Genomic DNA, 20000 nt, shown 5'->3' with positions numbered 1-20000 from the left:
TCTATCTGATGTATTTCTTTTTCTACTTTAAATGGAATGACAGATAGTTCTTTTCCGTGGTTTGATAAAAAATCGTAGGTCTAGAAAAATTGTTTTAAGTTTTATTTGTCGTTTCTTATTTTATTAAAGTATTTTTTTTAAAATCGTCTCTTCCATTGGACTATTGCATTGAAAATAAGAAATGTCACCATAATCATTATGAACTTTGAAAACCTTATTAAAATCTCTAGTTTGCTGCAGTTAATGCAGTTGGATACTGTTGCAACTTGCAAGTAACAACTACTCTTCTCCGGACTCTCGGGGTTTCCCGACGTCCACCACCCATCCTCGCTTCTCTCGAGTCCTCAATCCATCCTCCGGCTGTTCCCTCCCAGCGACGAAACCCTAGCCCGTCACCTCGACGCCTAGCCCGCCACCTTGCCGCCCGTCGCTGCAGGTTTATGGCGCCTGTGTGATCGGATCAGCAGTCCGCTCCGTCTCCCTCGGCCCACGCATCTGATGTTCCTCTCCCGCATCGTACTCCGCGACCTGGATTCCATCGACTCTCCGGCCTCCATGGCGTCCTCGAAGAAGGTTGTGACCCGTGACGAGTGGGAGCTGAAGCTCCGCGACGTCAAGATCCGCAAGGAGGACATGAACCGCCTCGTCATGAACTTCCTCGTCACCGAGGGCTTCGTCGACGCCGCCGACAAGTTTCGCATCGAGTCCGGCACCCAGCGTATTACACGCTTCTCTTTCTCTCTTCCGCTGTTGAACTTCCTTGGGAATTCGTCCGAATTCCTGATTTTATTTCTGCAGCGGAGATTGACCTAGCGACCATCACTGATCGAATGGAGGTTAAGAGAGCAGTACAGTCGGGTAATGTTCAGGAGGCGATCGAGAAAATCAACGACCTTAACCCCACGGTTCGATTCTGTCTTTGTTCCTAGCAATTAGTTCGAATAGCAGCTGAGATGCACATTTATGTATTTTTACTGTGTTGTGGAAGATCTCGAAGTATGCAGAGATGCACATTTAGGCATTTTACTGTGTTGTGGAAGATCTCGAAGTATGTTGTGGTTGATGGGCTGTACAGATTTGGTTTCCATCCTCCTGTAGGTCTGAAATAAATACGGCCTTCTAGAGAAGAGAAGCACTCAGGGTTCTTTGGAGCAGATTTCTAAGCCGGAATGCTGGATTCACTGTAAAAAAATCTGGAACTCCAACCAAATGTGTACAAGAGTAGAATAGATTCCTAAAAATCCATAGATTTCTCTAGTTCAATCGAGAATCTTCTCCCACCCTAGATTTTCTAGATTCCTACTATCCGAAAATTTCCAAAATACTATACACTTGCCACTGTTTATAGGATCGAATCGTTTTTCTTTTCGGTTTGGAGTCCCCCCACCCAACTCATTGCTTGACTTCCATCCAATAGCGCCTCCCAGTGGCGGCTAGGGCTGCCTCCTCCTCCATGTGCCTGACTTTGGCGGTCAGCAACGTGACTCAGCCATCCATAAACCATTGCTTCTCTTGTCATTGGCCCTTCAGCGTTGCTCATTACCCAACATCCATGCCACCTGTCCCCATTTAAAGTTGACCCTTCAGCACCTCCCTAGCCCCCACTTGGATGTTTGGTGACGGGGAGGCTCCATCACCATGGAAGTCAATGATGCAACACCTATCGCTTTAGCTGCCGCCGCCGTGCGTGCTGCTCATGTAGGGCGTCATGCACTCGCTGGAGTGGGTGCCCTTATCGGCGATGGCCCGCTGTTGAATCAGCTCATCCGAGGGGCCAGGGTGGCGTCCCTTCTGCTAGGTTGAAATGTTATCATGCTCTTACAGAATCTATAGTTGACAAGTGTTTCAACCAAACAGCTTTCAGCTTTCCCACAACAGCTTTCCCTTATTTCATAGCTAGAATAAGATTTTCAAGAATCTGCAGCTGCACCAAATAAACCCTCTGTTTTGCAATGTGGGTAACTTGGATATACTAGAATACAGGAATATAATCCATTCCCAATCTAATTTGACGACCTGTCATGTTTGGAGAAGTATTCAGGAGCTTCTTGTTGTATCAAAAACATGTTTCTGACTTGGTCATTGGTTCTTATGGTTATTCTACTCTTTAGATTAGTTGGCCACATTTTGCCATACTTGATTGTTTAAATAGGAGCTGAAGTTTCCTTCTGAGCAGGTTCTCCTTTTGAACATCTTTGTAACCGCCAGAAACAACTGAAATAATTAATAAGTAGCATATACTTGTGCCAATATAGGAGTTAGGCCAAGTATTTGGATCATGAAAAAACTCAATAGTATAAAGATCACACACGGGCAACGGGATGAGCGATGAGTCGACTCCGCCATGTGACTATGTGAGGAAGGAGGAACCCTAGCCCCCTATGGCTGCAGGACGGCTTGTCGCCCAGGCTGTCGGACGCCACCACCTCTTCTGCTCAGGTCTTAGCTGCTCTATCCTATATTATGCAGTATTGCCATGTGAATCGACGTATCTGCAAACTGTGGTTATGTAGTGGGTTGGGGACGGTGGAGACTGGAGATGGGAATGGTGGAGCAGAGTCGCACTGTGGATTCTGGTCTTAGCACAGGAGGGAAATGGTGCTGGGTGCTGCCGTGTGGACATGGAGGAGGTACTGCGGACCTTGAAGCAGAGGTAGAGGGATTGCCAAGCCAAGAGTCGTATGTGCTTTGCATTTGGCAAAAACAAAGTTCGCCACACCTAAATTTTTGAACGAGCTCCGCCATTGCCCATGATAAATGCTAGGTGCAATAAAGGATTAATCACACATGAGAAACTGTCAGGAGATTGGTTCAAATTAAATGAGTGCCTATTCTGTTAACTTGTTGTGAGGTTGAGAAAGGTGGAAGGCGAGCCACAAGCCCGCATGCGCCGTGTCATGGGGCAGCAACCCAAGGCATGGAGGCCCATAGGGATAGGCTCAGGGTTAGGATTAGTCGATATAGATTAGATTAGATAAGATTTAGTTACTTAGGAGCCAAGTCTTCCTATCTATATAAGGGCGGATGTACCTTCTTAAGAGGGAAAGTAATGAAGAAGAATTAATCTCAGATCTCTCTAATACACTAGTCCCCCCAAGCCGACTCCGCCCGACTATCTTCCCGGTGCTGTTTATCCCCTTATGAATTAGGATTCATAACATCTGATATCGAAATGTTATGAATCCTAGTTCATAAGGGGATAAACAACGCTGGGAAGAGCCGGACAGAGCATGCTTGGGGGGGATAGAGTATTAGATAGATCTGGGACTAATTCTTCTTCATCGCTTTCCCTCTTAAGGAGGTACATCCATCCTTATATAGATAGGAAAACTTGGCTCCCAAGTAACTAACTCAATTTTATCTAATCTAATCTTTATCCACTAATCCTAACCCTGAGCCTATCCCTATGGCCTCCATGCCCTGGGTTGCCGCCCCATGACATTCCCCCACCCTTCGAAGACAGTTTGTCCTCGAGCTGTAATGGGGTGCATGGCAACAACCTTGTTGTCTAATTTGATATGCACGTGAAAGTGCAACCCTAACTAGAAGCCTTTTACATCTCAACTTTAATTTATTTGCAAATAAAATAAAGAACCTAACATATGACAAGGTTGGTCTCCCTGGATCCCATGGCAACAACCTTGCCCAGGCTGCAAAGGCCAAGACGTGGCATCTCACCAGTTCTACAACCTGAGCTGCTGCAAGTTCAGTGGAGACAGCGCCACCAAACCAGACGTGTTCTTGCTATTCACATGGCTATGGATCTGATGTGTTCTTGCTATTCACCCTGTTGAAGGCCTTGCCGCCCCATGTGTCGCGTGTTGTTCAACGCGCAATATCGATGCAAGTTGCTGTGCTAGGCAACGGCGGACCGCAACTTGCAGTCGCGCCACCGCTTGCCGTGCTTGACGCCGCTCCAGGAAGCCACGTGCTGCAGCCTGAAGATGGCAAGCCGCGCCGCCGCTTGACGCCACGCCAGGAAGCCGCGTGCCACAGCCTGAAGATGGCAAGCCGCTGCCTGTAGCCGCGCTGCTGCCGCAACTTGCCGCATCAGGAAGCCACGTGCAGCCTCCTGCAGTCGCTTTGCTGCCATTGATCGGCGGTGAGACTCCACCTTTGCCGCGAGTAGATCACGAAGTTGGTGGATAGCAGATCAGACCTGCTCCAGATCCGCCCTGGCAAGAGCGAGCTCCTCACGCCAGGTGCATACATCGTCCGCAACAGAAGTCATGGGAAAGGATCCCTGACTCATGATACCAGATGTTATGAATCTTAATTCATAAGGGGAAGAAAGCCGAGCAGAGTCGGCTTGGGGGGGACTAGAGTATTAGAGAGATCTGGAACTAATTCTTCTTCTTTGTTTTCCCTCTTAAGGAGGTACATCCATCCTTATATAGATAGGAAGACTTGGCTCCCAAGTAACTAACTAAATCTTATCTAATCTAATCCCAAGTAACTAAATCAATCTTATCTAATATAATCTTTATCCACTAATCCTAACCCTGAGCCTATCCCTATGGGCCTCCATGCCCTCGGCTGCCGCCCCATGACACGTCGAGCCATGCTGAGTCATGGTACACTTGAGTTTGGCTAGCCGGGCCATGACATGAGTGTGCAGCGCCAGGGAAGGTTTTGTAGCTCTAGACTATGACCGACGCAATATTGGAGAAGGATAGACATAGACTCTACCTTGGCTGGGCCTAGGGCCTTGGACTCCTTGGTTTACATTTGACATCCGTGAAAGCGAGAAGGGTGGGAGTAAGGGGTACGCTCTGGGTCTTGGCCTCTTAGGTCTACATTTGCCACCCGTGAAAGCGGGAAGGGTGGGAGCAATGGGGATGACGGGCTGAGGTTTGTGATTGGTAAAAGTGAGAAGGGTGGGAGTGAGGGATGATGGACCAATGGATAAAAGAAGTGTGGTCAAGTGAGGGACGACAGACCAAGTGATGGACCAAATAAGGGGTGGGAGTGAGACAATGGACCAAAGAAAGAAATTATCGTACTTCAATATTAGGCAATAGGTACTCCAATATTAGGTAATAGATATAGATTAGAAGCGTGTGTATTTGTTTTTGTTCTTCTTGGAGTAATTTTGTAAAGGAAGCATTTGTTAAATCATGTGTCATGTACGGTAAAACGTTCACTAGGCGCAGGCGCGCGCGTGATGTCCGGCGAGCAGTCGTGCGCGCGGCCACAGAGCGGGCAGCAGCGCATGCTGCAAATCAGCCACAGATAGCAAGTGGCTAAGATTAGGGAAGATGGCTAAGATTAGGAAAGAAGCAGTCTATCAGGCTAGAGAGAATCAAGGAGACTTGCTCCATTTGTAATTGGCCACCGGCCATATATTCATGTATGCAGCACGATTACAGGGGGAGAAAAGAATTTATCCTTCTTCTACCTCTAGCCTCTTAAGCCTGCGGTTAGGGGGGCATAACCCCGACCGGAGAAGACGGCCGACGGCTACGAGCTACGTAGCCGAGGTCCGGCGAGTCAGGGATTCCAGGTCCTTGACAGCTTGGTATCACGAGTCCGGCGATCTTCGTCCAGCAATTCCCAGTCCACCGAACCCCCCACCAGCCACACACCACCTCCATCACCCACCCGTTCCTCTGCCTCCAGCGCCATGTCTGAGTACACCCTTGCCGACGTAGTGGAGATGATGAAGGCGATGCAGGCCGACATCTCCGGCCTGAAGGAGAAGTCCGCGTCGTCGTCCTCCGGCGGCGCCATGCATCAACGCCCGCGCGACGCCGACCGCCCGCCGAAATTCCAGAAATGGGACTTCCCTCGGTTTGATGGCAAAACCGATCCTCTCCTCTTCATCAACAAGTGTGAGTCATATTTTCGCCACCATTGTTCCTCGCCGGAGGAGCAAGTGTGGATGGCCTCATACAATCTCGAGGGCATCGCGCAACACTGGTACATTCAGCTGCAAGAAGATGACGGCACCCCGTCATGGCGCCGGTTCAAGGAGCAGCTCAACCTGCGCTTCGGGCCGAACAGCCGGTCCGCGCCTTTCTTCGAGCTCACCGAGTGCCGCCGCACCGGCTCGGTCGAAGAGTACTCCAACCGTTTCCAGGAACTCCTACCCCACGCCGGTCCAATGGAGGAGGCGCAGCGCGTCCAGCTCTACACGGGGGGGTTGCTGCCGCCGCTCAGCCACTCGGTGCGGATCTTCCACCCCGACACTCTCAGCGCCGCGATGAGCCTGGCGCGGGAGGTGGAACAGCTGGAGATCGCTCGCGTCCAGGCGGCGACAAGGCCGGCAGCGCGCGGTCTTCTGCCGGCGCCCCCTCCACGACCAGCCGCTCCGACGCTGCCGGCGCCACCACCTCACTTGGCCCTGCCAGCGCCGCCGGTGGGTGCGGCCCAAGCACGAGGCGAGGGCTCTCGCCGCCTGTCACCCGAGGAGATGGCGGATCGTCGTCGGCAAGGCTTATGTTTTAATTGCAACAAGAAGTATTCTCGGGGCCACAATCGTTTTTGCAGGCGTCTCTTTTTTGTGGATGGGGTGGAGATCGATGACACCGGGGACGACACGGACACAGGCGCGACCGAGCCCAACGCCCCGCTCTTCTCCCTGCAGGCGGTGGCCGGGGTTGCGCCGGCTGACACCATGCAGATCGCGGTCACCCTCGGTCCGGCCTCCCTGGTGGCGCTGCTCGACTCGGGCAGTACACACAACTTCATCTCCGCGACGGCAGCACACCAGTCGGGCCTCCCCATCCAGCGCCGTCCACGCCTCACGGCCATGGTGGCCAACGGCGAGCGGATCTCCTGTGCCGGCGTCCTTCGCAACGCGCCGCTCCTCGTCGAGGGCGCACCATACCCGGCCGATCTCTTCGTCATGCCGTTGGCCGGGTACGACGTCGTCCTCGGCACACGCTGGCTAGGGGCCCTGGGACCGCTCGTGTGGGACCTCGCCACCCGCCGCATGACGTTCCAGCGCCCAGGGCGCTCGGTCTCCTGGACGGGCATCCCACGCGCAGCGCAACCGGCGGTGCGCACCATGACAGGGGGGGATGCGCTAATGGAGGCTCTCCTGGACTCGTTTGGGGGGCTCTTCGCCGCCCCTTCGGGCTTACCTCCCAAGCGCGCCCACGACCATCGCATCCTCCTCAAGCCCGACGCGCCGCCGGTGGCTGTCCGCCCGTACCGCTACCCGGCTGCCCACAAGGACGAGCTGGAGCGTCAGTGCGCCGCGATGATCGAGCAAGGGATCGTGCGCCGCAGCGACTCCCCGTTTTCATCACCAGTCCTCTTGGTCAAGAAGCCCGATGGCTCCTGGCGTTTCTGCGTCGACTACAGAGCCCTGAACGCACTCACCATCAAAGACGCATTCCCAATCCCGGTGGTAGAGGAGCTGCTCGACGAGCTCCACGGCGCCAAGTTCTTCACCAAGCTCGACCTTCGGTCCGGCTACCACCAGGTGCGGATGCGACCGGAGGATGTGCACAAGACCGCCTTCCGCACGCACGATGGACTGTACGAGTTCCTCGTGATGGCGTTCGGGCTCTGCAACGCCCCCGCTACGTTCCAGGCGCTGATGAACGACGTGCTCCGACCGTTCCTCCGCCGTTTCGTCCTGGTATTTTTTGACGACATTCTAATTTATAGCAAGACCTGGGCCGATCACCTCCGCCATCTCCGTGCGGTTCTCGACGAGCTGCAGCGCCACCAGCTCTTCGTCAAGCGCTCGAAGTGCTCTTTCGGCGCGCCGGCCGTCTCCTACCTCGGCCACATCATCTCGGCAGCCGGGGTGGCAATGGATCCGGCCAAGGTGGCTGCCATCCGCGACTGGCCGCCACCTCGCTCGGTCCGGGCAGTTCGCGGCTTCCTCGGCCTCGCCGGGTACTACCGCCGCTTCGTCCACAACTACGGCACCGTGGCTGCCCCGTTGACGGCCCTCCTCAAGAAGGATGGCTTCGTCTGGGACGACGCGGCTATGGCAGCGTTCGCAGCACTCAAGGCAGCCGTGTCCTCCGCCCCGGTGCTCGCCATGCCGGACTTCAGCAAGCCGTTCGTGGTGGAGTGCGACGCGTCCTCCACAGGGTTCGGCGGGGTGCTTGTCCAGGAGGGACACCCGGTCGCGTTCTTCAGCCGGCCAATCGCCCCCCGGCATCGCGCCCTCGCCGCCTATGAGCGCGAACTCATCGGCTTAGTCCAGGCCGTTCGCCATTGGCGGCCATACTTGTGGGGCCGACACTTCACCGTCAAGACTGACCATTTCAGTCTCAAGTACCTCCTCGACCAGCGGCTGGCCACCATCCCTCAACACCATTGGGTGGGGAAGCTCCTGGGCTTCGACTTCGAGGTGGAATACCGCTCAGGTGCCACGAACACCGTCGCCGACGCCCTGTCCAGAAAGGACACCGAGGAGGGCGCGCTGATGGCTATATCCGCACCCCGCTTCGACTTCATCGCACGGCTACGCCAAGCCCAAGCTACGGACCCGGCCCTCGTCGCCATCTGCGAGGATATTCGCGCGGGCACACGTACGACGCCGTGGTCCATCATGGGCGGGATGGTCGCCATGCATGGGCGCCTCTACATTCCGGCGTCGTCCCCTCTTCTGCAGGAAATAGTGGCTGCCATCCACGACGATGGCCACGAAGGCGTCCTCCGCACACTACACCGGCTGAAGCGCGACTTCCATTTTCCAAACATGCGTCGTGTTGTGCAGGATTTCGTCAAGGCGTGCGGCACGTGCCAAAAGTACAAGTCTGATCACTTGCGGCCGGCCGGTCTTCTACAGCCATTGCCGATCCCCTCGGCGGTGTGGGCGGACATCGGCATCGATTTCATCGAGGCGCTGCCCAGCGCCCAAGGCAAGACGGTCATCCTCACCGTCGTCGACCGCTTCAGCAAGTACTGCCATTTCATCCCGCTGGCGCACCCGTACACGGCGGAATCGGTGGCGCAGGCGTTCTTCGCCGAAGTGGTGCGGCTGCACGGCGTTCCGCAGTCCATCGTCTCGGACCGTGACCCCGTGTTCACTTCGGCCTTCTGGACCGAACTGATGGAGCTCACGGGCACCAAGCTCTTCATGTCCTCCGCCTTCCACCCCCAGACAGACGGCCAGTCGGAGGCAGCCAACCGCGTCATCGCCATGTACCTTCGCTGCTTCACCGGCGACCGCCCTCGACAGTGGCTCAGGTGGCTTCCGTGGGCGGAGTACACCTACAACACTGCCTTCCAGTCATCACTCCGCGACACGCCATTCCGGGTGGTGTACGGCCGCGACCCGCCAACCATCCGGTCCTATGAGCCGGGCGATGCGCGCGCTCCCGCGGTGGCGCAAGAGATGGAGGAGCGCGCTGCCTTCCTCGACGACGTCCGCTACCGTCTCCACCAGGCTCAAGAGTCCCAGCGCCGCGCCTACGATCAGCACCACAGGAGAGTCATCTACCAGGTGGGCGACTGGGCCCTTCTTCGCTTACGGCAGCGGCCGTCCGCGACACTGCCACGCTCGGCAGCGGGCAAGCTCAAGCCGCGCTATGTCGGGCCCTACCGCGTCGAGGAAGTCATCAACGACGTGGCCGTCCGCCTACAGCTCCCGGCCGGCGCCAGACTCCACGACGTCTTCCACGTGGGGGTCCTCAGGAAGTTTGTGGGGGCGCCACCATCCGAACCTCCGGTGCTGCCGGCCACGCTCAACGGCGCCACCGTGTCTGCACCTGCACGTGTCTTGGCTGGCCGCCTAGCTCGCGGCGTTAAACAAGTCCTGGTCCAGTGGCAGGGTGAACCAGCGACGGCAGCAACATGGGAGGAACTTGAAGACTTCACGGCCAGCTTTCCGCAGTTCCAGCTCGAGGACGAGCTGGTTTTCGAGGCCGGGAGAGATGTCATGTACGGTAAAACGTTCACTAGGCGCAGGCGCGCGCGTGATGTCCGGCGAGCAGTCGTGCGCGCGGCCACAGAGCGGGCAGCAGCGCATGCTGCAAATCAGCCACAGATAGCAAGTGGCTAAGATTAGGGAAGATGGCTAAGATTAGGAAAGAAGCAGTCTATCAGGCTAGAGAGAATCAAGGAGACTTGCTCCATTTGTAATTGGCCACCGGCCATATATTCATGTATGCAGCACGATTACAGGGGGAGAAAAGAATTTATCCTTCTTCTACCTCTAGCCTCTTAAGCCTGCGGTTAGGGGGGCATAACCCCGACCGGAGAAGACGGCCGACGGCTACGAGCTACGTAGCCGAGGTCCGGCGAGTCAGGGATTCCAGGTCCTTGACATCATGTCTCCTTAATCGTTATGCTGACTTGGGTGAATGTATGCAGATTTTGGACACGAATCCCCAACTATACTTTCATCTCCAGCAACAGAAACTAATAGAGTTGATTCGCGTGGGAAAAATAAATGAAGCTTTGGAGTTCGCTCAAGAAGAACTTGCACCGAGAGGCGAAGAAAATGTATTTATTTTTCTAGATTCACCTTTACACTTCATTTTAGTTTCAGGATTCAGATGTAATTTATTCGACATGCAACTGAACCGCTTTAAAGACACGTGCTTCTTCTGTCTGTTTTTTTTTGCAGCAAACATTTCTCGAGGAAATAGAAAAAACTGTAGCACTACTGGTTTTTGAAGATGTAAAAAATTGCCCTTATGGGGAACTATTGGATGTTTCTCAACGTTTGAAGACTGCAAGTGAAGTTAATGCTGCTATTCTTACAAGCCAAAGCCATGAGAAAGGTTAGTAACATCTACTGTTTAGTTCACGATTTAATTTAGCAGATTTACATCAAATCCTTTCATCTGTAAATGTCTATTCATTAAGGGCCTGTTTGGATCACAGGAACTAAAGCAAAAGTAACTGAAGTTTAGTCACTTAGGAACTAAAGATCCAAACTGGAAGAGAAGTGACTAAATTGATACTTTTTTACCATTTTAGTCACATTTAACTCTTCCTGTTTGGATCTTTAGCTACTAAGTGACTAAACTTTAGTCACTTTTGCTTTAGCTCTTGGGATCCAAACATGCCCTAAGTATTTTGCTATTTAAAGCAGTTAAAGTTATATTTGGTTAAAGGAAAGCGAGGCTGGGATCATTCTATCTTAATAATTGAGAAGAAAGGGGGTGGAAAAACTGAAACCTGGTCATATATGTTCTCATTTTATACCCCTTGAAACATTTGACATTGAATTTATCAAATTATTAAGTTTCTATTTAACAATTTCAAGGTTTTGAAATAGCCCCCCTGTCCTAAATTAGGTTGTTTTATATTTGTTCTAAATCATATGCATGATGTATTAAATGAAATCAATTGATGTTGTAGATGTTATTAGTGCAATTTTCTATAATTTTGGTCAAATTTAGAGAAGTCTGACTTATGAGAAAGCTAAAATGAGGTACATTTCGGAGTGAGGGAGTAGATTATAGCCGACTGTATTAGTTTCTGTGATTCTGTCACCGGAGAAGAAATGAATGAGGAATTTTATAAATATCAGTATTGTGGACCGGAATCCTGTACAGTGGTGATAAGATATGACTTCGGCTTGACACAGTCAGCGACTGACCAACAGGTTCAGATAGTTAAAAATGTAGGGTCTTTTCTTTTGTCTTTTGTGCTTATTAAGTGTTAATTAAATTGATATGTACTGGAATGTTTTAAAGAATTTATGATATGTGTGTACAATGTTCAATGCTCAAACATTTAAATTTATTTTTTAGGACCGAAGTTATTCAGGTCATGCTATAATTCAATACCATATGACGTAATCATATTCATGTTTGTCTTATTTGTTTGGAATCTAAAACTGATACTACCTCCGTTCTCAAATATTTGTCGTCGTCTAGTTCATTTTTAAACAAAACCGTGATAAATAAAAAAGAACAGAGTGAGCCCTTCGGATTTGTTGCCACTTGCCGTATTTACTGAAGCTCCTCTGTATATTCCTTTTCCCCACATCGGCAGATCCGAAGCTTCCAAGCTTGTTAAAGATGTTGAAATGGACCCAAAATCAACTGGACGAAAAGGCGGCTTATCCTCGAATCAACGATTTCACCACTGCCGCGCTGGAAGATCCATCGATATGAATCTGCTGTGAAGGAACTGAGGGTATGCACCAAGCCTGCCTGGTGCCTACACGTGGTTGCCCCGGATCTGTCAATAGATCATCGTCTGCAGCGATTGAGTTCACCCCTTGCACTAGTGTTTAAGATCAATGCAAGCAATTGATCCGAAAACATCACCTGTGTTCTACCTGTACATGATGTAGAAGACATGTTTGAAACCTTTTTAAGTTAGTGAAATGTTGGATTTTTTTCATGGACATATATTCGTTTCAAACCTGTGGTACTTGCAACACGCAAATTGTTTCAGTCATGCTTTGGGCCTTGAATTCACGGTCCTACTGTCAGTTTGATGCAACTGTGCAAAGAAGCTCATTTTTTTTCAATGTCAGAACCAATTAGCGGCTACAGATTTTTAGAAGCCTTGTTCCGCCTTAACAGCTTTCCTTGTTAAACCTTCCTTGTCCTCGCCGGTCATCAAACCATACAAGGCCTGTTCGGCCTGTTCGGTTACATGGGATAAAATCTCACCATAGATTTAATCTAGTTCAATTACATAGAATAAAATCCCACCATAGATTTAATCTGGTATGGATTAGGTGAATCCATACCTCACCTAATCCATTCTGAATTAAATCCATAAACTAATTCATGTGTCTCTCAAAGTTAGTTATTCTTTTGATCCATAGATTCTAATGTAACTTGTGTAATATCTTTATGGATTTATTCCATATCTAATGAGTTAGGGATAGAATCCATGTCTTCCATAGTTTAAAAAAATTCTAAACTCTTGGGTTATATTCTATAATAGGCTTAATTGAATAAAAAAATTTAAGTAGTCTTGGACTATTTTCTATTTTAGGGCATGGATTGTGACATAGATTTAATTCTAATCTGGGATAATTCAGATCTGGATTGGTGTAAAGGAACAAAGGGCCTGTATGTTTTGGCTTCTAGCAGCTTCTGGCCACCAAAAGCTGCTGCGGACTGTCAAAGGCTCAGCTTTTCAGCCAGCTTCTATAAAATTCGTTAGGGCAAAAACCATCCAAAATCAACATAAATACATAATCGGTTGAGTCGTTGTAATAGTAGGAATCCGTTACTTTCTAGATCCTGAGCCCTATGAACAACTTTATCTTCTTCCACACGTAATCGTAATGATACTCAGATTCTTCCCACAGCCAAATTCTCTCTATAGCCAGATTTTCAAAAAAAAAAGGTTAGAAAAAAAATGAACCAAACAGTACAAAGCCTGACCGTGCCGCAATCAGTACTCGTTGGGTAGTCTTTGGGTACTCTCAATGTCTCATACACTTTGACGGACCACAGCAGCCATGCTGGCATGCCGTCGCGAGCCGCTATCCGCATGAAGCCCCCTTCCTTCTCGGTGTCCTTAACCACGGCGTCCCAGCTCCACGACGCCATCGACCGCCTCCTATCGCTCCTACGCGCCGACGCCTCCCACGCCCCCGCCGCTCGCGCGATTGCCGCGGCCGTCGCCTCGCTCCGGCCGCCCTCCACTCTCCTGTCCAACCGCATCCTCCATCTCCTCTCCTCCCACCCGGCCACTCTCCCGGACGCGCTCGCCCTCCTCTCTTCTCTCCCAAGCACCGATGTATGCTCCTACAACACCCTCGTCGCAGCGCTCGGCCGATCCCCACGCGGCCTCGCCTCCGCGCGCGCGCTGTTCGACCGAATGCCTCGGAGGGACCACTTCTCTTGGTCCGCCATCGTCTCCGCCCACGTGCGCCACGGCCAGCCTCGCGCCGCGCTCGCGATCTACCGCCGGATGCTGCGGGAGCCGGGGGGCTCCGGCGCGGACAACGAGTTCACCGCGTCCAGCGCGCTCGCCGCGGCCACGGCCGCCCGGTGCGCGCGCGCGGGGAGGGAGCTGCACTGCCACGTGGTCAGGCGAGGGATCGACGCGGATGCCGTCGTCTGGAGCGCTCTCGCAGACATGTACGCCAAGTTCGGGCGCCTGGACGACGCGAGGAGCGTGTTCGATAGGATGCCTGTTCGGGACGTCGTGTCTTGGACGGCCATGCTGGACAGGTATTTTGATGCCGGGCGCGATGGCGAAGGCTTCAGGCTGTTTGTGCGCATGATGAGGAGTGGCATTCTACCCAATGAGTTCACATACGCCGGGGTACTGCGTGCTTGCGCAGAATTCACCTCCGAGAAGCTCGGGAAGCAGGTGCATGGTCGAATGGCAAAGAGCAGGACAGGGGACTCATGCTTTGCAGGGAGTGCGCTTGTGCACATGTACTCCAAGTACGGGGACATGGGAACTGCAATGCGTGTCTTTAGGGGGATGCCAAAGCCGGACTTGGTGTCGTGGACGGCCATGATCTCTGGCTATGCGCAGAATGGGCAGCCAGATGAGGCATTGCATTGCTTCGACATGTTATTGAGCTCTGGATTCAGGCCTGATCATGTCACCTTCGTTGGCGTTCTATCTGCATGTGCTCATGCTGGCCTGGTCGATAAAGGTCTGGGCATCTTCCATTCGATAAAGGACAAATATGGTATTGAGCACACTGCTGATCATTATGCTTGTGTAATTGATCTCCTCAGCCGGTCAGGCCTGTTTGAGCGAGCAGAAGATATGATCAACACAATGCCTGTAAAGCCTAACAAGTTCCTATGGGCGTCCTTGCTTGGTGGCTGCCGTATTCATAAGAATGTGCGGCTTGCATGGTGGGCAGCAGAAGCACTGTTTGAAATTGAACCTGAAAATCCAGCAACATATGTTACTCTAGCCAATATTTATGCATCCGTTGGTTTGTTTGATGAAGTTGAGAATATGAGACGGACCATGGAATTAAGGGGCATAACTAAAATGCCAGCCTCAAGTTGGATTGAAGTTGGGACAAGAGTGCATGTGTTTCTGGTTGGGGATAAGTCGCATCCTCAAGCTGAAGAAATATATGCGCTTCTGAAGAAGCTGTATGTGAAAATGAGGGAAGAAGGGTATGTGGCAGACACCGGATTTGTTCTCCATGATGTAGAAGACGAGCAGAAGCAGCAGGACATTGGTTATCACAGCGAGCGGCTTGCTGTTGCATTTGGAATCATTGCCACTCCGAAGGGTTCTCCTATCAAGGTTTTCAAGAATCTGCGCATTTGTGGGGACTGTCATACCACTATTAAGTTAATATCAAAGATTGTGCAAAGAGAGATCATTGTCAGGGACTCTAATAGGTTCCATCACTTCAAGAACGGGAGTTGTTCTTGCAGGGATTATTGGTGATCTGTGCTGAATATACAAGAAAATTGTTTTGACTTTTTAAGACTGGAAATGACTAAGGTCAATGTACGGAAGTACTGATATTGTGGCATTATCTGGGAATTTAACTTTTTTGCTGCACCTATGCAAATTGCAACAAAATGGCACTTGAACCTTTCCTTCTGCAATTTCTGCAAGTGTTTCTTTTGTCAAATGCTAAAGAAAGGCGACAGACTCGCAACCTGACGAATATCTGTTACGCAAATCGACATTGATGTAGGCTTTACTAAACCTTGCACATCCCATCTGTTTGCTAAGACTATCTCTAACAGTTTATCTATCCTCATACCTATATTCAAACTTCACTCTGAGAACAATGTATATGGGTAAACTTTGGATAATCTGCTGGAGTCGGCCTAATTGCCAAAGTCAATATCTTTCTTTTTGCTGCTCTTTGCTAGTAACAGATCATGTAATTCGTGGTTTTATGTTTGGCAGAGAAAGCCTGCTTTGCAATGTTTTTACTTGGATCCATCCACGTATGGTATGGTGTATTACTACGAAAGAATGTAGGTACTGTATCTGGACGGAGCCATTTGTCCATTCACATTCAGATTCAGGTAGGTAATGGGTCACAATTCAAATATTTATGATTCATTTAAGCCTTTAATTAATTTTAGTTTAAAAATAAATAGAATTAGAATTTAATTCTAATCTGATTCAATCTAATTTTGTAGTGTAAAATTTAGAACTTATTGTTGCCACTACACAGGCGTACTAAGAAATGCCCATAGAGATCAGTAACAAGGGCGCAACGTGTGCCCATTTTTACATCCGAGAGGCAAGATCGAACCACAACTCCTTGATTCCAAAACACTCAGCGCCGTCAATACCTAAAGATAATCTAGAAAAGTTGAAGCGGCGTGTACGTGGTCGACTGGTCGGTTGGAGCTAGCGGACGCATGAACAAGTCCTCGGATTCCTTGCTTTGGGCAAATAAGCAAGCACCGGTTCGTTGTTTCGTGTGAAAAAAAATATTCCAGCATGATTCCACCCAGGGAAGGCGGGTATGTGCGAACACGCAAGACAATTTCTCGGTGCCTGATTTGCTAAGTCGACTCGGAGAACATATCTGGTACACATAAAAGCTTAGTGCACATGGTGTACATATTAAATCATCATTATCCATTTTAGATCTAACGTCTCTGGTTGATTATTGCAATTTACAAATAACAACTTCCACCACTAGACCTCATCACGTCGGAGGGTGTTCTTAGCAAAATATATCAAACAAATAGAGACGTTAGATTTAAGATGGGTGGTGATAATTTAATATGTGCACCATGTGCACTAAACTTCCATGTGTACTAGATATGTTCTCAGTCGACTCGATGTCAAATTAAATCACATGTCAGCTATAGCTAGATTATTTGGGTCGTCACGTACCATAGAACACATAGGATATATCACACTTACGTGATGAATTTACAAACAGGCCAAAAAAAAAAACAATCACGCTTACGTGACCAAGAACGGCTAGTTTTTTGTTATTTAACAAACTAGCAAAGTAATCGTTGAACCTCATGTCCGAGAAGGATCCTTTGGGGGGCAAAGACGTCACTAGAGATGGTAATTGGTGAAGACCCACCGAGTTTGCTACCCAGATTTGACCCTTTTAGACTAAAAACTTCTCGCTTCAATACTCGTACCCGTGGGCGAGTACAATTCCACATTCATACTTGGACTCGTCGGATATTCCGTACCCGATGAGTACCCATATCCATCTAGAGTGGTAGAGTTACGTCTGTCTATCCAACTTAGTTTATGGTGAATGGTGAGTATCGAGCGACAACATCCGACCTTCCGTCTTCCATCTTCTAGGTGTGGGCGTGTCGTGTGCCTGCGGCTTGGTCGCTTCGATTGTACATTAACGAAGAGTCGCATCGTAGAAGCTTCGAGCCTTGAACGTGTTTTACTGTTTTGGCTGGTTATCTGCATACTGCTGCCATATGTCCCAAGGCATATGTAGCGTATAGTTACATATCTGAGCAAACGAAGGAAGGAGTTGAAATAGAATCCAAGCCCAGGTGTGGCTAACTCCAACGAGGACTAGGCAAGCATTTCAGGCTTGACTGAACATCGGGATAAATCTCTGCGTCTGTGTGCTCTGCTCTGTGTTGTGTCTCTGTCTTTCTTACTTTTTATATCTGCACTTCAACACTTATTTGTGCTACAAGTTATATTTAAAGTGTAGGGTATCTTAAGACAGGATCTTCTATTCCGCTGCAACCTACTCGAAGGATTCTTCATTCCACTGCGTTCCAGTCTTCGAGTAGAGTAAGAAATTAAGGTTTCAAAGTGATAATTATTATTCGCCTATTCACCCCCCTCTAGGCGATATCCAGATCCTGTTCCCGGGCAAAGGGAACTTTCAATGATATGTTCAGAAATAAACTCAATTATCTTCTTACGTGTTATATTCTTTGAAGGAATAGCCTCGATCTTTGTAGTGAAGCAATAAATACAAACCAAGATTAAGTGATGTTCCTTTAATGATGGAGAATGAATTTGACCAATGGAGTTTAACCCCAACAATGAAAAGGCCATAGTTTGACGATAGGATAAAACATAATGCAAAATATTGCTAAAATGTTGACACTCTTCACAAACTTTGTAGTAGTGAAAAATAATCGACCATCATAGTATCCTAATACAAACTAGCTCTATGCAACAACCATTTCATCTTCGTAACCAATCGATGTGCACCACAAATATCTTCATAAGCGATCAATAGCTACTCTTGCTTCATCGTAATTCAAACACTTAATCAACAAGCTTTTGGCAGTCCTTCGGTATATCGATTGAATCCAACTGGTCCATTTGTTGAGCTTCATAAAATCTCAATTGTCCTTTATTAATGGATGATTGGATCACTCGACAAAACGCATTGCAATTAAAAGTATTATGACCAAATGAGTTATACCACTTGTAACATGACAAATCTCAACTTGTCATGTATGCGTGATTGCATACGTGATGAAGGTAGAGTCCGGTCTTTCAAACCCTCCTTCGGTTTGATGCACCATGGACGTCTGCCGCGTCTGACGTAGCAGCTGATCGAACTGCTGCCAATTCAGCGACCATTTTGCGAAACTTGGAAAATTCAAACAGCTGGTGGTTACGACCGAAACATCAACCGCAAGAAAAAAAAAAGACTGGGCTTTCGGAGCAGTGAGAAACAGGAGACAGACGAAGTGGCCTGTGTGGCCTACACCTACCACCACAAATCCACGAACAAGCAGCAGCAGCAGCAGCAGCCCATTCCATTCCACAGGCGGCACTCTGTTTTGTACTCCCTCCGTTTCTTTTTATTTGTCGCTGGATAGTGCAATTTTACACTATCCAGCGACAAATAAAAAGAAACGGAGGGAGTATAGGAGTAGCAAGTAACCTAAGGATGGATGTGGATGTGGTACAGCCTCGTGCAGCCGTGCCGGGCTATCTGGAAAGGCACGCGGGGAGTCGGTCGGTGGGGCAGGACCGACGGGACGCGGCGACCACCCATACCGTGCGCGACAAACTGCGCGTGGCCTTTTCTTGGACGGAAAGCCGGTGGATCCGACGCGCCCGCGGGTTGCCGCGGCACGGGCACGGCACGCAGGAGGGGAGCCTGGGAGGCTGGACTGGTGCCGGGCGGTTTTGCCGCCTACCCCCCGCCGCGCAAACCGGCGTCCGGACGGGCTGGTGCGTCTCCCGCCGACTCCGCCTGCGCCTGCGCCGTGACACGGATGCCACGAGCCCACGCACGACCCTGGCTTCCGCGACCGCGCTGCCCGAGAGCAGAACCCGGCCGCGGCACGCAGTTTTGGCACCGCGCCTGCCGCCCGTACGGAGCAGACGGCAGAGCGAGCGTGCTTCTGGCTTGTGGGTCGCTCGTGAGTGGAGCGTTTAGCTTATGCCTGTTCTCACTTTCTTAAATTAGTGCACGTAAAACCAGCGACGGAGGGTTCCTTTTTTACTAGTGCTATTTTTTTAACCGGTTTGTCACCGACAGAAGCGTATGTATATACATGTCAAACGTACTAGTACACTCGGTCTTTTTACATACATATGGTTTGCTCGTTCCTTACTGGTTCAGTTTGTTTTTGTTTCCAGGAGTAGGAACTCTGTACTGCTACACGGCACGGCCCCTCCCTGCTCCCTCGGGTCAAAACTCAAAAGCCTTCATTTTGATCACGGCCAGCCGGTCAGGTCATTTCTTTATTATTTTCATGTCGTTATTTTCTTTCTCGTTTTTTGGGTGATGCGAAGAGCCAAACGGGAGCTTAAATATTGACCAGTGTCCTTCTGGAGCAAATTAACTTTGACTCTCACCAAGACGTGTTTTTTGCATATACATGGACTGATGGACTGATCTGTTTCTTTTATGCGAGAACAAGTACTATATGGTAAGCGAGAACTCGCAGTGGTGGGAACAAAGCCCATCGCAGAAACGGCACCACCACCGCTGCTCTCTCGCTTCGATTTGCCTTGCCATCTAGATTCTAGATAGACTGCTACTGCTACCGTCCTTACGACGCGAGAAGTGGCCTGCTATTGCTAGAAGCCCGGGGTCACTTTCTTTGAACGTACGCCGTACGCGTATACACACATGCTAAAGCATCAGGTCTCCTGCCTGCCCCTTCCTTGCCCGGGCCAGCCTCGCCGCTTGGGGCGCGCATAAATACCAGCGCGGCCGCGGTACCCCTGCCACAGACACA

General features: G+C 50.1%; 2 protein-coding genes across 3 annotated transcripts; both read left to right on the top strand.

Annotated features, from left to right (window-relative positions):
• The first annotated feature begins 252 nt into the window (after nt 1–252).
• On the top strand, nt 253–12364 carry LOC100273042 (LisH and RanBPM domains containing protein). Of its 2 annotated transcripts, NM_001147491.1 has the most exons (5): nt 329–718; nt 799–905; nt 10282–10413; nt 10538–10694; nt 11917–12326. In NM_001147491.1, exons 1-5 carry the CDS (start codon nt 499–501, stop codon nt 12036–12038), a joined length of 738 nt encoding a protein of 245 aa, NP_001140963.1. In that variant the 5' UTR covers nt 329–498; the 3' UTR covers nt 12039–12326. The 2 variants fall into 2 exon arrangements, with proteins under 2 accessions (XP_023156727.1, NP_001140963.1); XM_023300959.2 differs by lacking the exon at nt 10282–10413 and having other exon boundaries at nt 253–718; nt 11917–12364.
• Nucleotides 12365–13340: 976 nt separating this feature from the next.
• Nucleotides 13341–15383, top strand: LOC100273856 (Pentatricopeptide repeat-containing protein). The gene has a single exon (NM_001148253.1). It carries the CDS (start codon nt 13357–13359, stop codon nt 15262–15264), a length of 1908 nt encoding a protein of 635 aa, NP_001141725.1. The 5' UTR covers nt 13341–13356; the 3' UTR covers nt 15265–15383.
• The last annotated feature ends 4617 nt before the right edge of the window (nt 15384–20000 follow it).

Source organism: Zea mays, chromosome 9 (genome assembly GCF_902167145.1).
Source record: "Zea mays cultivar B73 chromosome 9, Zm-B73-REFERENCE-NAM-5.0, whole genome shotgun sequence".
In the NCBI taxonomy this organism is placed as follows: domain Eukaryota; kingdom Viridiplantae; phylum Streptophyta; class Magnoliopsida; order Poales; family Poaceae; genus Zea; species Zea mays.
Note: the sequence above shows the minus strand (reverse complement) of the source record. Positions and strands in the feature narration are given on the sequence as shown.